Source organism: Anser brachyrhynchus (assembly GCF_964034855.1).
Source record: "Anser brachyrhynchus genome assembly, chromosome: 1".
Lineage (NCBI taxonomy): Eukaryota > Metazoa > Chordata > Aves > Anseriformes > Anatidae > Anser > Anser brachyrhynchus.
This window is the reverse complement of record NC_137694.1, coordinates 123560213-123576993: the sequence shown is the minus strand read 5'-3', so window position 1 is coordinate 123576993 and position 16781 is coordinate 123560213. Positions and strand designations below refer to the sequence as shown.

The 16781-nt window shown below is 35.2% G+C and overlaps 1 protein-coding gene and 1 long non-coding RNA gene across 24 annotated transcripts in view; one reads left to right on the top strand and one right to left on the bottom strand.

The window, feature by feature from the left end:
- The window catches only part of DMD (dystrophin), a 1241121-nt gene that overhangs the window by 951278 nt on the left and 273062 nt on the right, over positions 1-16781 (bottom strand). For 21 of the 22 annotated variants that reach the window (XM_080576230.1, XM_080576221.1, XM_080576232.1 and 18 more), the window contains one exon: positions 2613-2674. In XM_080576230.1, coding sequence (XP_080432356.1) covers positions 2613-2674 — 62 coding nt within the window. Of the gene's footprint in view, positions 1-2612; positions 2675-4448; positions 4492-16781 lie in introns of those variants that run through there. The other variant, XM_080576247.1, reaches the window with a different exon arrangement.
- The window catches only part of LOC308187883, a 39452-nt gene continuing 27178 nt past the window's right edge, over positions 4508-16781 (top strand). The window contains exons 1-4 of one of the 2 annotated variants that reach the window (XR_013944974.1): positions 4508-5216; positions 6214-6316; positions 7209-13822; positions 13939-16781. The exon at positions 13939-16781 is cut by the window's right edge and continues 3292 nt beyond it. This is a non-coding gene — a long non-coding RNA (uncharacterized lncRNA). Of the gene's footprint in view, positions 5217-6213; positions 6317-7208 lie in introns of both variants that reach the window. The other variant, XR_013944973.1, reaches the window with a different exon arrangement.

Sequence of the window (16781 nt, the reverse complement as noted above, 5' to 3'; positions counted from 1 at the left end):
GATAAGAGAAATGAGTGACATTATATATTCTTCTGTCTTAATTCAGACCCTTTATGTCAATTTTCTTAAGAGAGCACCTCTACAACCACATGGAAGTGAATGTAAACCAATTCTACAATTAATTGTACTTTTACAAAGCTAACAATGATGAGAAGTTGTTAACCAGGAGTAGCCCATTAACTGAAATCAATTCCACAACTAGAAACAGGGATGGATTTGAATCACCAAAAATAGGTCAGGAGAAGAAGGGGGTATAAGCTGTAGATTTCACATGAAATGAAATTTCACGATGAAGTCCTGAAGACCACCTATCCCAAGACATCTTGGTCTTTAGAAGAAAGAGAAACACAGTCCCAAGATACTGCACAGCTATTGACTATATTACAGCAGAATACAGGCAGAGCCTCCTGTATTTCTCTCCTGAAAATCCGAGACAGAAATAGAACTTGCATGGTCTATGACTGTACTGAGGAGCAAACCATGCTTTCTGCATGTGTACCACACAGGCAGCTAACAGGTATTACCAAGCTTACCAGACACACGCAATTTCCCTTTTCAGACTGACTATTCTGAAACTATTTTGGTGTTATGCATAATGATTTTGTAGGATGCGATCAATTTGTCCAAGATTTAAAGATCTAGGTTTTTTTGTTTGTTTGTTTGTTTTGTTTTGTTTTCCTCCATAGTTTGTTGAAGTAGAAAGACCCTGTCCAAAACACAGGTGACACATGAGGCAGAGTAAAATTTGAACCATACTGTTTAGGAGACCTTCCTCACAGTCCAAGTAAAGTAGAGGGCGATTAGCACTTCTCTTGGATGTTTTTGAACTCAAGTTCACATATACCTATAAATACTATTTATAGAATTGAACTGAGAGGTAGCTAAAATATGCTCCACTGAACTAGAATTGGAAGAAATACATCTAGATCATTCAGAGGACTGGGTCAAGTCTTAACACTGACAACATCTGCTCATAGGTCATAGATTTAAAAACCTTCATAATTCTCGTTCCTCTTCTGCAGACTTGCACTAGATTTCCTCAGTAATTACAAGTTTTGCTATTCTGTAAAACAGCCATTTCTAAGCAAGTAACATTCTAAAGAACATCACATTTTCTTCAGATGTAGAAGCAACGGTTACTTTTAGTTTTCTGTGACAATTTCTGTGACCATAACAAGGCTTAACTGGCAATCCATTTCAAATTAGCTTAGATCAGATGACTGCTGCTGGGACTATTTCTTTGTATGTAGAAGACCGAGATAGTACATTATTCAAGCTAAAGCCTCACTCTTGCCAAGTAAAATAAAATAATTATAACTCTCACCCTCTGTCAAGCACTTCCATTATCACAGCCATAATAAATTTACTTTTTTTTTCCCCTCCTTTTTGCAATAGTACCATGTTGGTGACTCATTTTGTTTGTGATTCACTGCACTTCCCAGAGCTTTTCTCTGCTTTATTATTGCCTGCACAGTTATTCCCCTTTCTATATGCATACATTTTACTTCTGTCCTACATATAATACTTCACACTTGTCTCATAATTCATCAATCGATTGAGACCATTTCTTCAGGACTGTATTTCATCCTAATCCTTTCCTCCAAACTGCTGGATATCTCTGTTGTAAAGATGCTGAACACAAATGTGTGCTGTCTAAACCACTTGAGTCACTATTAGGAAATGCTCCAGACCATGGAAAAGTCATGTGGGACTCCTTGTTTGACTACACCACTGCTGAGCACGTTTTTCAGCATTATGGTGGCTATCTTACTACTCTTTTAATGAGAAGAATCAGATGGGACATAATCAAAAGCTAGACTAAACGCAAAATATACCACAGCTACTATTTCATTATTCTCTATCGCCAATTATTCCCTAGCAGATAAAATTACAGATTATAGGGTTGATTTATTTTTTTACTGGCAAATACAGTTTGGTAATTATCTGCCATGAACTTCAAAAATCTTTAATCAAATTAATAGCTTGAGCTCATTTTTTACCTGTTATTAAAGATAGAATTATTATATACTACTAAGGGGGAGGGAACTCTTAATTAAGTAGTTATTTGTTCTTTTTTTTTTTTTTCCAGATCTTTACCATTCTGTAAGAGTTCACAAAAGGTAACTATTTCAAAACATATTATAATCAACTTCCATCATTTGCTGACTTAATCACACCTCTTATCTTTGACCTTGCTCCTTCCCAACTCATATGGTTTTGCTAAACTTGTGATTGCAACTAGAAACAAGAAAAGACAGGCCCAACAGAAGAAACTCCATGGTATATTAAGAATACAACAAAGGCGTCCAAGAAACAGTAAAGTATCTGTGTAACTAGTTTGAGAAAAGGCAAAGTAAATCTGGGCAGACAGCTGTTTGAGGAGATGATGGCTTCTTACATTTCAATTCCTACTGAAATCAAGGTAATAAAACTTGAACATTGTTTCTAATAAATCAGTCAGCTGAGCTCAGTAATACCTGCAACTTATCATTGTTATATTGAAAAATAAGCCTCTGTGGAAGAATATTTTTTTTTTCTTTTTCTTCCTTTTTTTTTTTGAAAAATATGCAAAATATATTTTGATTTCTAAATAATAATAAGAAATTAATTACCTTAGCAAGCTGTGCATTTATCCATTTTGTGAATGTTTTCTTTTGAACATCTTCCCGTTCATCTGCCAGAGAAAAGTAAAGCACTTATTAGAATTATTCAACAAAATATTACACTATTATAGATTAAAGTTTCAGTCTTGGTTTGTAGTAATGTTGCTAATAATAAGTCAGACAAATTCAGGGCACCTGTTTGGATGTATTCTTCCTTTACATTTGCATCAATATATTTTTTAAAAGCCTACAGGTCCCTTATAGTCATGGTTTGATTCTGAGATGTATATCCCTGTCTCCTCTCACCTATTCTGTGGTATCTTTTCTGCTGGAAGGTAACATGTTGCAGTAGGACCTGACATATCCTTTCCAAATTGTAATAAAACACGTTACCCGGTGGCTGTGGCACCAGGAAATTATTCTACTGCACTTAAATAGCAAGTACTTAAAATAGCAAGTTTAAATGCTTAGTTCATACTTCCTGGTGAAGTGCACTCTTCTGGACCACAACGACAGCCCCGTCATCCCTTAACTTTTCTGTCTTCAGTTATTTACTTGTTATGCTTTATTAAATATTTTCCCCTCCACTGGAAGAAGAAAAAACAACCAAACACTCATTTATTCAACCATACATGAAGTTCACTCTCAATTCTTTAATTAAAATATACATATATATATTGTAGAGGGAGATGATGAACTCAGACCTTGACTCTATTGATATCTAAACCATGAGTACACTTGTGATACAGAATGGAACTCGACACACAGAGGCAGAATTCTGATGTATTTTATGTAGAAAAAGAAAGATGCCTTCATCTTAGAACCTAATAAGCATTTGCTCAAAAAGATCTATAAGACATCATCTCTGAAATAAAACAAAAAAGCAGACCTCTTTTTATGGCAATGTCAAGCCAAATTAGAAGTAAAGGGCATATGTAGAAAAGGCTGCAGAATGCTTATACTAAAACAAAGCTCACCATCTTTTGGTTTGCAGTAAAATTCTCTACACTTCTTAAATAAAAAGGGATATTAAACTCCCATCAGAAATGTTCAGCAACTAATAATGTTAATGTATTCAACTGAATTTGAAAGACAGGTATGGACGAGCTATATGAGATATGCACAGCATTAATAATGCACTTAGCTTTCTCTCCCTCCACCCTCCAAGGAGACAATTCAAGGCAAATCTTTATGATACAAATATATCTTTTGTTCTTAAAACCTCACTTCAGACTTTAAAGGTGCCTTTCCACAAGGATGTTTTCCTTTCTCAGCTGTACAATATACTCATGAGAAAAAATAATACTAAGACTGCTATTTCATTATGAAAAAACTTCTGCATGCAGGATGGAGCAGATTCTCATTGCTATCAGAGGATCATGAGTGAAAAGATTTACGATGTATTACTGAAAACATATCATAAAAGTTGGCATACATTGGCATTACATACATACACTGCTTGCTTTGTAAGAAAGAAACAAGATGTGTAAGAGATCCATGCTTTTGGTAATTAATGGTGCTAAAGCTGCTAAAGTTTTACTTTTCCCCCCAAGCATCACTTCCATCTTTGTAAGTAAACTGTTTACTGTAGAAATTTTGACTTCTTCCAGCCCTGTGACATAGGGAGAAGATGGGAGATGGAAGATGTATTTTGTTGGTGAAAGATACATATTCAACCTGATATTGTATTACAGCCTTCTTCAGCAACTTCATATAAAATATTACATATAGATAGCTATTTCTATTTAATCATATCTAATAAAAAACACCAGATGCAACCTTAAAATAAGGTAGAAGAAGAACATGTGGTATTTAGCAGGGAAAAGGAGAGTCAAAAATACCTACCTGACATCTTGTATCCAACCTTTTTCATTTCCACCCCAGGATACTATACTGTATACAGTAACAGCGTGAATTTGTTTTGTTCTTCATTTTTCTACAAAGATCTATGCCAGAGACTGAACTGCTAACCACCAACTAATTCATGTCTACTGAGCTAATAATAATAATAATAAAAGGGTCTCCTGAGGAAAAAGAGAACTAAACCCCAAATTTGAACGTTTGAAACTTTTTCAAAGTTCAGGCAATGCTCTGCTACCTTCACAAACACAAATCTCTTCCATTGTTGTTATTTTTATATAGAGATAATTTCAAGCACTTTTATCTCTAGATGCTTGCTCTGACAAGTTTACAGCACAGCAATTTGTTAGTGGCAGCCTCCTAACCTAAAAAAAGAGCCAATCTTTTGTTAGTGCCCTGCATGATTTCCCCACAGCAAGCAAGATTATATTATTTTTTTTTTCCCCAAAAAAAGATGTTCTCTTAACCCAGATTTATGGATTGAATACTGAATGAGGAAGCTAAATGACATTTGTCTGGGTGCTGTAGAGATGTGCCAAGAACACTCAGCTGCTACTTTCATGCTGCTGTGCCTTATAACAGATCCTTTAGCAACCACCCGATGAATGTCCTTGCAGGTGTTTTTACTGCGAGGCAATAAGAATAATCAAGGGGCCAGGCAGGTAGTTCCTTCAGCTGCTCCAGGGTGATATACTATGTTTACTTCTTTTCTTTCAAGCTGGAAGAATTACAGAATAGCAGGTAAATCTTCAGGTAAGTCTAAATACAAAACACTGCATAGATCCTGAATACCCTTATTGCACTAATACTGCTGTCGCTTCCCAGAGCAAAAATATAGTTTTCTCAAAATTTTGGGTGTTGACTGGAAGGAAACAGGCTTAACCTCCTTCCTGAAGGTTATGAACTCAGATAACAAACCCGCTGAGGTCTAGAGAAAGCCTTCTGTAATGTCAGGAAAAATAAAGGTACTGACCTCTGAGATTTATCTGATTTTCATGCACTATTATCTATTACTACTTGACCTTGTTTTAACTAGAACTCATCCACAAATGGATATTATGATTCTGATGTATTTCTAGTAGGATAAGCATCCAGCTTTGCAACTGCAAATACAAACCTCTTGAATTTGTTAACTGCGCATTTGACTTTAAAAGTATTATTCCAGGCTAGAGTTCACAGAAAATTATGGCTAGGAAAGAAAGTGCAGTATTAATGGAGCTAATCATCTCACAAAGGCCATTTTAAAGATCTAATCAGGTGACAAGGCTAATAGATACAAGTGGTACGCTGAAGAATGCTTAGGAACATGCAATCAGGATTCAGCAGAATAAAAGTGCTATTATTAATGGACAGTGGATACCAGAAAACATTCCTAGATGCTTACTGAAGTATTTCATGTTTGCAACTCATTACTCAAATGAAATTTTCTTTTATTTTTCACCAAAAGTATGTTGTCATCCCTTAGTAAAACTACACTTACTTTTCCCAAAACAAACCTCATCCCAAATACATATTAACATATTAAATAAAAAACGACAACAGGAATAAAAAATAAAAAACAAAACAAAAAAACTAGTATATTATAAAGACTATTCTGAAAGCAAACAGCAGTATTAATACATAAGCAATAGATTTTAATAATGAGGGCTGACAAATACCAAGAGGATTTTATATGAACTAAGTTTCCAACACATACAGTATATATGTAACTATATGATTCCATTTTTACAATGTAAGCCATTCTCCACAGAAAACCTGGAGAAGGGGGAAAGAAACTTCCATTGTTAGGCACAGAGAAAGAAGGAGGATTTTTCCCATATAAGGACTGGAAACTTTGAAACAATGGTGTTAAGGCAAGTGTCAATTTTTTCATTCACGGCAACTGCCAGTTCATCTGAACACTACACTTTAGAGAATAAAACCATCAAAATTACTATTTGATTTTCTAGCAGCCAAACAATGCAGATTTAGAAAAGGCCAGGATTTTCTTCAGTGAGTGGAAGTCGGTACCAGCAATGGTGGGAGCCCTAGGAACAAAAGAGGCCACAGACAGTCACATCATTGATACTCTGGCTCCATCGACTCACTATTCTTAGAGATTTCCAACACATTATTACAATGCTCTGCCAGTAACTACAACTGCTGAGAAATGTTCCTTTCCCATTCTTGCTTATCTGAGGGGGAAAGAAGAAATCAATGCAATACAATGACTGAATGCTATTTGAGTGGCCTAGCTTTGATTTTTAGTCATTGAGGTCATCCAAGACATTCACAAGCTGACAGGAAATACAGTAGACTGCTTTGACAGACAGCCAATGATTTTGTCTATTGCTTATGTAAGGCAATATATAACATGCAATTCATTGTCCATCTGTCATAAATATACTGATGAGAAGTGTGTTAACTTTATCTGAGTACTGTTAAGGCTCCCTCTTCCCTATGCTACCCTGGAGATTTTACTGTGGAACCCAAGAGAAATCACCATAATCAGACCATTTCAGGCTTCTCAAAACACTGATGAACCTATTCAAAAGCTCAGCACAAATGGCAGACTTCAGCATTCAGAAAGCCCTCATTAATATATACAAAAAAAAAAAGTACAACTCAATCTTTCCAGAAATAGTATAGCAACATTTTATGAGGACATTTGGTAAAGATTCAAGGCAAATTCAGGAAAGGAGCAGGAGTATTACTATACTGAAAATATTTAATCTCAATTTTGCTTCCCCTTTTCCTCATATACAGGAGTTCAGGGATGGAGTTCATTTGCTGCTTAGGGGAGAGAAGGGAGAACAGTTGTAACACCGAACCTACTGGATTTCTACTGGTACTACAGGCCTAGATTGAACCCCAGCCTGAGAGAGACGTATTTTTCCTCATTTCATTGTTAGCTGGAGCTGTTCTTTCATTATAAATGCTAAGGGAAAAGTGATTGACTTTTCTCATTTTTTAATTCTTTAAGGCATTACAACCATTGCTAGAAGGTTCTTATTCCTCTGACCTAACTTTGCCTAACTAGTTATTGAGGGAAAAACTGCAGAGTACTTTTGAAGACTGGTACAGAAGTTATGGGGTAGAAAAAGAGCAAGAACAAGAAAGGAGAGAGAACATAATGGAGTGCCGTTGTGGTAGGCAAGGACAGAAAACACCAAAAGGGGGAAGGAGCGGGGTGCGGTGGATGACAAAGTGAGAGAAAGAGACACTGGTAGACACCTTCTCTCTGGTTTGGGGGAAGAAAGAAAAAACAAAGTATGGGGAAGAAGCATGTGTAAACACAAGTTTTGCTGGTTCTGTTTGTTGGCTTCCTTTTAGTCTTTTCTAACCGGCAATGATTTTGGATCCGGGAAGTTTTCCCCAAAGGGACATCACTGCTAAGATGCAACTTAAGTTCCCAAAATTAAAGAACAAATCTATCCCTCTCTGTCTGAGAAGCTGGTGCTAAACAGTGGTGTGGTTCAGTTTATGACTTAAATTATATTTATGTGGAAATATGTAATTATTCATTTGAATATTCAGCTTTGTACGAGCAGTATCCCCTTTGTTTTCTCTTCTTCAGTGTCACATACATATATTGATTAATGAAAACTAGGCCTAATGCTGTTTTATAGCCACATAAAATAGCCACGTGCTATTTTAGCATCACACCATCGTTATGATAAAACACCGTAGATGATACCTCATACCTTTAAAATGAGGTCACATACTTGCTTTTGCTCAGATCCCACAATGGTTAGAAGTGCTAGTACCAAATGAAACCACTGTAGTTTGCTGGAACTTTCAGAATAGCATCTGATTTAATCATATTACCAACTTCTTGCTAGTCAGACAACAATGAAGTCACATTGCCAGTACATCTGAATACCTTGAAAAAAATCCAACAGAGATGATCTAAAAGTTTTTTTTTGTTGTTGTTCAAAGCAACAAAAGGCGCTTGCGGGATAAGTCCATTAACTGCTATAAACTATACAAAAATCATTAAAAAATCACTTTAGAAAATTTGGGGAAGGTTACTAATGTTACCAAAAGTGAAAGAAAAGTGAAAGTGAAGGCACTTGATAGATACTAACTTCATCTTGCCAAATGAATATATCTGGGGAAATACCTTGCTATTTCTATTTTGATGGATTATCGTGAATAGAAAGCTTAATTTCTATTTGTTCTTACAGATTAGGGAAGCACAAGTCCTGATAAATCATGTGATGTTAGCTAGTATAAAATCAACAGGTATGCTGTTTGCTGTGTCGTATTACTGTTATTATACCTAAAACCCATTTATGAGGCCACAGCTCAAATTTTCAAGCACAGGCCCTCATCCCCCAGAGGCAGCTGAGGACTTGCTCGTGAGTCAGTTGGCAGCTCACAGGAAGGAAGCAAACATTGATGTTCAGCCAAACTGTGGCCAATGGGTCCCCCTTGGACAAAAGGGTGGAACCTAACAGATGTTTAAGAACAACCGGTTTAACATCCTTGAAGGAATAACTAGACATGACAAACAGATTAAATAAGTCTTGGATGCATTAGCTCTGGTTTCAGCTGTTCTTATTTTTAACCCATTTTTGTCCTTTCCCAGAGAAAACTGGAATTGTTAGCAAAAGAAGGAAAGAAGGGATCTGTATCAGATACATATTTTTCCACCTCAGAGCACATACCCATTTTCATAGGTTGCTCCTCTGAAGGAAAGACTGCCCAGCTAGGATAGTTTGATCAGCCCAGTCAGGTCGCATGGCAATAGCTATGAGGGCCCTCATATACAGCCAGCACCATGAAATCCTCATCAGGTAATGCCAAATAAAATTGCTTTGTGTACACTGCAAATCTAGTGACAACATATAATAAATGTTATTAATCCTCTGTATCAGTCATGTGAGAATTTCTGAAACTAATTCAGAATAAAAGCAACCTCCCTCAACATGGCTAATGTCACCGGGCCTGCTCTAAACTAACCCCAAAACTATAAATGTATGTCAGATACGTATGAGAAGTTATGTACGAGAAAACAGCAGCGTTGGCAGTTCATGTATTTCAGCAATGTCACAAAACTACCACAAACTAAGAAACATGTTTTTGACAAACTTTAAATGGCTCTAGCTCTTATGCTTTTTAGCCAGGAAAATTGTTACAGAAAACGTGAGGCCGAAACTGTCATAATGTAGCTGGGGCAAGCAGTGAGTGTTGCTTGCTAGAACATGGAGGCTGTAGGGTTTTTTTATTTGTTTGGTTGTTTTTTTGTTTGTTTGTTCCTGTTTTTTGTTTGTTTGTTTTTTGGGGAGGTGGTTTTATTTGTGTTTTTTAAACTTGAGAGGGCAGATATCACCATTTAGTTGATCAGCAGGCAACCCCAGACTGAGCTGTGACAGAGGCACTGCGTGGGAGTATTATTGTAACAGAAGAGAAGAATTAAAAAAAAAGTCAAGATTATATAACTAGCTAAAATTATGCAGAGCTTTTGTATTCACAATGTTCATTTAATAAAATACGTTTTTGTTGATGTTGTTCAGAAGACAGTAGATAATTGAGTAATCTTAGACCGATGTCGTTCCTTATCTGGAAATGTTTATATTCAAGGTTTCTATTTTTGTTCAAATGCAAACAGTAAAGGACACAAGACCAAGGGTAGCAAGATTTATTCAGGACCAGCGTACATCAAAATGAGAAAATAAGGGCCCACCAACTTTCTGAATGATAGACTGTGTCAGCTCACAACAAATGAAGCTGAATGAAGCATCGGGATTTATAAGAGGTCATCAGAATCTAAAATATGACAGTAGGACCTAGTGGTTTCACACAAACTATTTTCTATGTAAAAATAAAACTACTGTACTGTTTTCAGCAAATGCCACCTAGTGATACATAGTTGCAAAGCTCAGAAGCATTTGGATTTTTATGTATTTTCTCACAGATTTTCTGATTTGCTCCTAAAAAAAAAAATAAATCAGTCATGCTTTACATAGTCATAGGCTGTCAAAATTCATGTCACATACATGCGGAACAGAGATACGGGAAAAGGGGTTAATAACACATGCAGGACCAACATTTGTTTCAGTTAGCATTAAAATATTCTTTACAAATAACCACATTAAATACACAGTGGTGGCTAACGTTAGTCTGCAATATTTCAAGTTCCTTTTTTGTTCCTCTGTCAAAAGCAATTAGAGAACAGTCTGTTCTACTCTGCTTGAGTGACTGCTGTCTACTTTCTTTCATCTGACCCAATTAGTATCTGAGTCAATTAGTATAGGCTGCCACGGAGACATGTATCAGAGAAGTTTGTTATTAATGAGACCAAGGTGTTAATATGCAATTGTTTACAATACACACACCTTATTCTTACAGTGAAGCAAAGCTGATAATATTTACTGTCCCCATTTAGGCTTCACCTTATTGTATACCATTTGCAAAACTCTGAAAGAAAAGAAACCATGCTTCTTAGGACAGCTGTATAAATTAAATGTAAGTGGTAAGTGTTTTCCACTCTTATTTCAACATTGTTTGAAGTAGCCGAAGTAATGATGAATGTCTAAATCAAAGTTATGCTATTATAGATCTTGTTGTTAGGTCTCTTAGATTGTTCTCACCGTCCCCAAACATCCCCCTCTCAAAGGAGAAAATAAAAGACGTTCAAAGAGTAAGATAAAGCATTTTGTAAACCCTTATTGATTTTGATCAATTGGAGAAACGAACAAACAAACAAAAAAAACTCCACAACCCAATAGAGCAGAATTTAATTCCTCTAAAACTCTTCCAATTTCACAGATACTTTATACCATTGGTAATGTCGGTTGTACAAGTTTCTGTGAAGAAGCTTAAATTTTCGGAAGTACACGATAGGGTACATTGGTATACTAAATATGCTTGTCTTGCATTGCCCCACATTTAGGAAAACTGCTACTATTTCACCGAAGTGGAGGATAGTACAAATTAGATAAAAGTCTAAATATCAGTACTTGATAGAAATCTCAGATTACAAAGCACGTTAAATGTGCCTCCCAAACAACCCCTACAATATCAAGCGTCCTTGAAAGTCATTGAATTTCTAGACAGCTAACACTTTGCAAACAGCCAGAATATTGACTACAGACGGTAAGTAGTTCTTCCTCCTGTCTCTTTTTGAAGGTTCTCATTTTTCATTTAATAGTTTTAGTGAGGAATTGGCTGCTCAGCCCCTAAGACAAAGAAAAAAAAAAGAAAAAAAAAGAACTGTGTGTTGTTTGGTTTTTGTTTGTTACCAATATATTGAAAAATGAGAATACAATATAGAAATCACTTTTACTCTTCATCAGGAACATGGTGACCACCATCATAAAGAAAATGTACTTTACATTATTTTTAAGACTAAATGTATTTAAGTTGGAATTCAGCAACGTGTCCAGAGCCACCAGTAGTTCCAACCCTTTTTTTCCCCAGAATCCAGTGAGGAAAAAAAAATATCATTATATGTAACAGGTATCATAAGCTGTAGAAATTATGTCACTGTAGGCAAGAGAAGCTCTTTAGGTGACACACCACCCTTTTTGATCAAAGGTATACAGTGCATGGCATTGGTTTCCAGTCCAATATCTGTGTGTCAAGTACTGCTGTCAGAAGTAAGCAGCCTACAATGTACGCATTTCTGTTTAAGCAGTCAGCCATATGTCCCACTCATGAACATTTTAACTACTACAGTAACACTGGAACAACATACTTTGCTAAGTATTATTAAACATCTTACAATTCTGCAATACAGGAACTAACTGAAACTACTAAGGAATCTCTCCTAACCCATCTACCTGGCGTTAGTGCATCAGGCATCTGTTGAACCTCAATTCTGGTGTAATGCACTGAGTTCATCCACACACAGGGATAAAGAGCAACATCTTAATGTTGTATTTGGATTGTTGAGTAGAAAGAATGGACAAAAATAAAAGGAACAAAGATAGAAATATAAAGGAAGAAAGATATATAATTCACTATATTGAGCCCTTTTCCCATGCTGGTGTAGGAGGGGGAAAGGTAGCTGGGAGCTACCCAGGTAAAATAAAGGTAAAATATTTTTTCTACTGAGAAATGTAGTACAACAAAATCATAAAACGTTGTCTGAATCATCTTGTATTCCTCAAACTATCTCCTCATAATAGTTAGGACAAAACCCAGAAATGTGAATTGCATTGACAAGGAAAACAGCTTTATAACACTGACCTAGGAATACATCAGTTAGGATTTATTTTTATTTTTTTTTATTTTTACTTTTTAAGTAACCATGCAATCCAAGTAGTAGTATATGAAGGAATATTAAAAGCAAAAGACAAAAGACAAAATGGCCTAAGTGTCTGTCTTCGAAAAGTCATAGCATTGCTTTAACTTTGGCCTGTCAAAGACAATCAGTGGAATTAGGAAAATATCTGGTCCATATTGAACTTCATAGTATTATCTGAAATTTTTAACTGAAGTTCGTTGTTGATCAGAATGTGAGACTGATGAGATCAGCTAATATATGAGGTATGATAATTAAGAAATGTTGATTGATTTTGTAACATTGAGAAATTATTAACCCACTTGAGGATATTTGAAGCACTAGTGAAATAGTGGTTAAAGTCTGGTTTAAGATGAGAACTGTTCATCTTTTTAAGTGGTCATTCTGAGAGAAAGTCATGCATTTGCAATATCCATATATATTTTTTTTTAATTCATGCAGATCTCCTCCCCTCCGAACGGAAACTATGATTTTCTGACCGCAACAGACATGAACATTTTAGATATATCTACAGCATTTGCCACCTGTATGTGTTCTGTGCATTGATCAGGGACTTTTTATTTCATCTATCATTCAGAACTGCCTGCAGTGAATGATTTAATATCTGTAACATTAAGTGAAGATTAAGAAGTATAGTATTGATGCTATGACAGTTACCTATTATAAATATTGATTTTTATTTCAATTTAATGTTGTCTCATAAGCTCTACAGAGAGGAGCTGCATCTCCTTAATATAGATTCAGTATAGAAGAAGAAAAACATCTATTTGTCATTATTTTTAGTTGTTCTTTTCCAGTCCAGACAACTCAAAGCAAGCATGACACTTCACAACATCATAAACTACGTTCAAGTAGCATATTGTTATTCTATTCCAATGTCTTAGCAACAGTAAAGAACAGTAATTTTCTTTGTTGTCTAGTACCTTCTAGAGGCACCTCAATCAAACCACATAGATATTGTGATCACATCAACCCCAACAGAGAAACAGAAGTGAATAGCTATTGGAACTTCAGTTTTGCCTCCTATCTCAGAAGACTAAAAAAGACCAACTGAAAACATTCAGAGCTGTACACAGTAGAAAACAAAATTCTGCAGAGGGAGGGAAGGAAGGAAGAACATATCCCAAAGGTAGGCAGCCTCCTCTGTTCCCCCTGCCCCAAAAAACCCAACCCAGTCCCAACTTTTTGAACTTAAACTTGGAAATATATTAGGATTTAATGAGCAAACTTACTAAAATCTAACAGTTTCCTTCTAGTGTGGATGCTTTCCAAGTTAACCTGGACATTTTTGCAATTTCTAACATGAATAAGAAGATATAATTAAGAAAAAAAGTAGAGAGAAAAAGTATATTTACTTTGTTATGGAGTTTTCATATCTCTGGTAAGTTTCAAATAAACGTTTCAACAAAAAAAAAAAAGGAAATATACATAGTAATAGTAATATAACTCAATTTTCTATAAAGTATTTGTTTGACAAGGTTTGACAAGGGTTTTGCTTTGCAGCAACCAGAATTATATACACAAGTAGGGGACCTAATGCTTTCTAAACTGCATTTATATTCCATTCAGTAACTTCTTCCAGCGATCGGTCTAATGCAGCAGCTTCTCAGTAGGAATGTGCCAGAAGTCATATTTTAAATAGAAATACAAATATGTTACACAAATGTGAAAACACATGGATAGCTTAATGGGCGAGGAAAGGGAGAGGAAATGAGCATTCATCTCCAAAAACTATTGATAACATCTTACCCAGGAGGCTGAGATCATTACATACTAGCTACTAGACTATCTTAAGTACGACACTGACAAAACAAACTTCAGAATAGTTAAAAAGTAAACTTAGTACAAAAAGTGAATTCTGTATGAGTTATGTACTTCATGGTTATAACTTTATTATTTTCCAATTCTCTATAGCTTCAATTCCATAATTTCAAACAGCTGTATCAAACTGCATAAAGTTACACTATGCATTAACATTGAGTATGCCTCTGAATAACCACACAATCACAAAAAGCAAGGAAACAAAATTAGTCCACCTACAACACCAGTTGACAAGCATGTGCAATATTAACAAAGGAGCAAGTTCAGACAGAACTAAACACTATTCCCCAAAACAGTTCACCGTGTCTATCATACATATTTTCCCTCTCTCTGCCCAAATTGAATCTTTTTTTTTCAAAACTCCTCTGAAATTTGTTAATAATATACCTTCCTTGCACACCCTTTATCTTCTTTTGGGTTTTCACACACCAACATTTGAATCTGGTTGTACTTTCTCTGCATGGTTCACACTTGCACTGAAGAACTCTTGAACATACAAAATCCTCAGGCCAAAAGTGTATAAGTATTAAAGAGGATTTATAAAAATTAATGGCGAAAAGGTGTTCAAATGGATCTGAATACAATTGTCCTGAGGCAGTCCTTAGCTTCAGAACCAACTAACTACCGATACTGAGAAGCTGAGAAGTATTATCAATCATGAAAATGATTCTTGTTTCACATTACTGTTAGATGGACCTTTAGGCCAATTCAGTGCAGATGAGGATTTGACTTCTATATTTTACTCCTCTTTGAATACTAAGATCCTTTTACTTAACTCACAAAAGGAGTGCTCTTTGACCAACACAAGAACCAGAAAAAATAGTATATATTTGAGAATTTTGAAAAGTGAGGAATGAACTGGCTATTCCACTAATAACTGCAATGCCTAACCACTAATTTAGCAATCACACAAATAATATCTATGTTATTTTGGTATTTCTACATCACTGATTGGCAGGCATTCTTCATCAGGATCATCAGCTTGATGACAATGACACAGGGAGGTTAAATATCTAATTAGCCATCAAAAACAATGCTTCTATGACATTCAGGCTCCATTAACATCACAGCAGAATTCAGGGAGTTTATAACCAAATACTAGTTTTCAAAATTAAGAATACTGTCATTCATATGAAGTAGAAAATCAGGCAGCAGGCAGCTAAAGCAATAAAATAACATGATGAGGATTTCTAAAAAATAAATAAGTAAATAAATAAAACACTACAAAGGCCAAATTGACATGACTGTCACATTTCAATCAATGCAAACATTCAAAGTTTTCTTCATTTTTATTTTAATTTGCAAGTAAAAAAGGATCTAGAGTGTACTCCAGTCTTGAACATTTTCCTCCATTCATAGTTTAGACTAAAATGGAGAAAAAAAACTTTAATATGGAAAACTGTATATTCACAAACTAATTAATGTAATATCTAAAGAGTCCACTGTGTGGAAAAACTCCTCCTCTTTGATTTTTTTCTGTTCAAACAAAACACAAACAGAACACTTAAAGATATGAAAAAAAGCACAGATAGCTTCTAAGTTGTTTGTTCTCATAATTGGGCATGCAAATATTCTGTAATAGAATAAAATGTACGTATTTGCCACTAATTAGGTCTTACAGATAAGAAACTACCCAGAAAAGCAGACTGAACATCTGGACTGAACAAAGTGAGCCTGTCTAGTAGCTTATTCCATAGAAAGAATTTAATTATCATCTCCCACTTCCCCATAAAGATAGGTGTGGTCATGAGGAAATAATTTACAGTGCTAACAGCAAATATATCAAAAGAACAACTCATTGGGGCAGGGAAAGGAGCAGGACACAGAAGCAATATAAACACAAAATTTAAGAAATATGATGTGGCTTACAGTATCATCAAGAAAAAAATTAGGGAATTATGCTCTTAGTAAAAACTGTTATTACACTAAATGGAACTATGACTTAGTGTTTCCTTATTGTCTCTATATACATGCATTAACACTGTGAGATAAAACCGTAAGGTATGAAACATTTGTTTTCATTCACAGAACTTTTAAATCTTTTCAGACAATTAGATGGATAGTTGAGATTTTCTGATTCACTATGAATAGTGAATAATCATCCAAAGAAAAACACATTAGCTATTCTTATTTTTATTAGTTTAATGATCTTTGCTATACTTTTTGAAGCATTTCTTCAGTCATTTGTTTTTTACCACATGAAACTCATGCAAAATATGAGTACGACTTAAGTGATGCTTATAAAATATTATATTATTTAAATATAA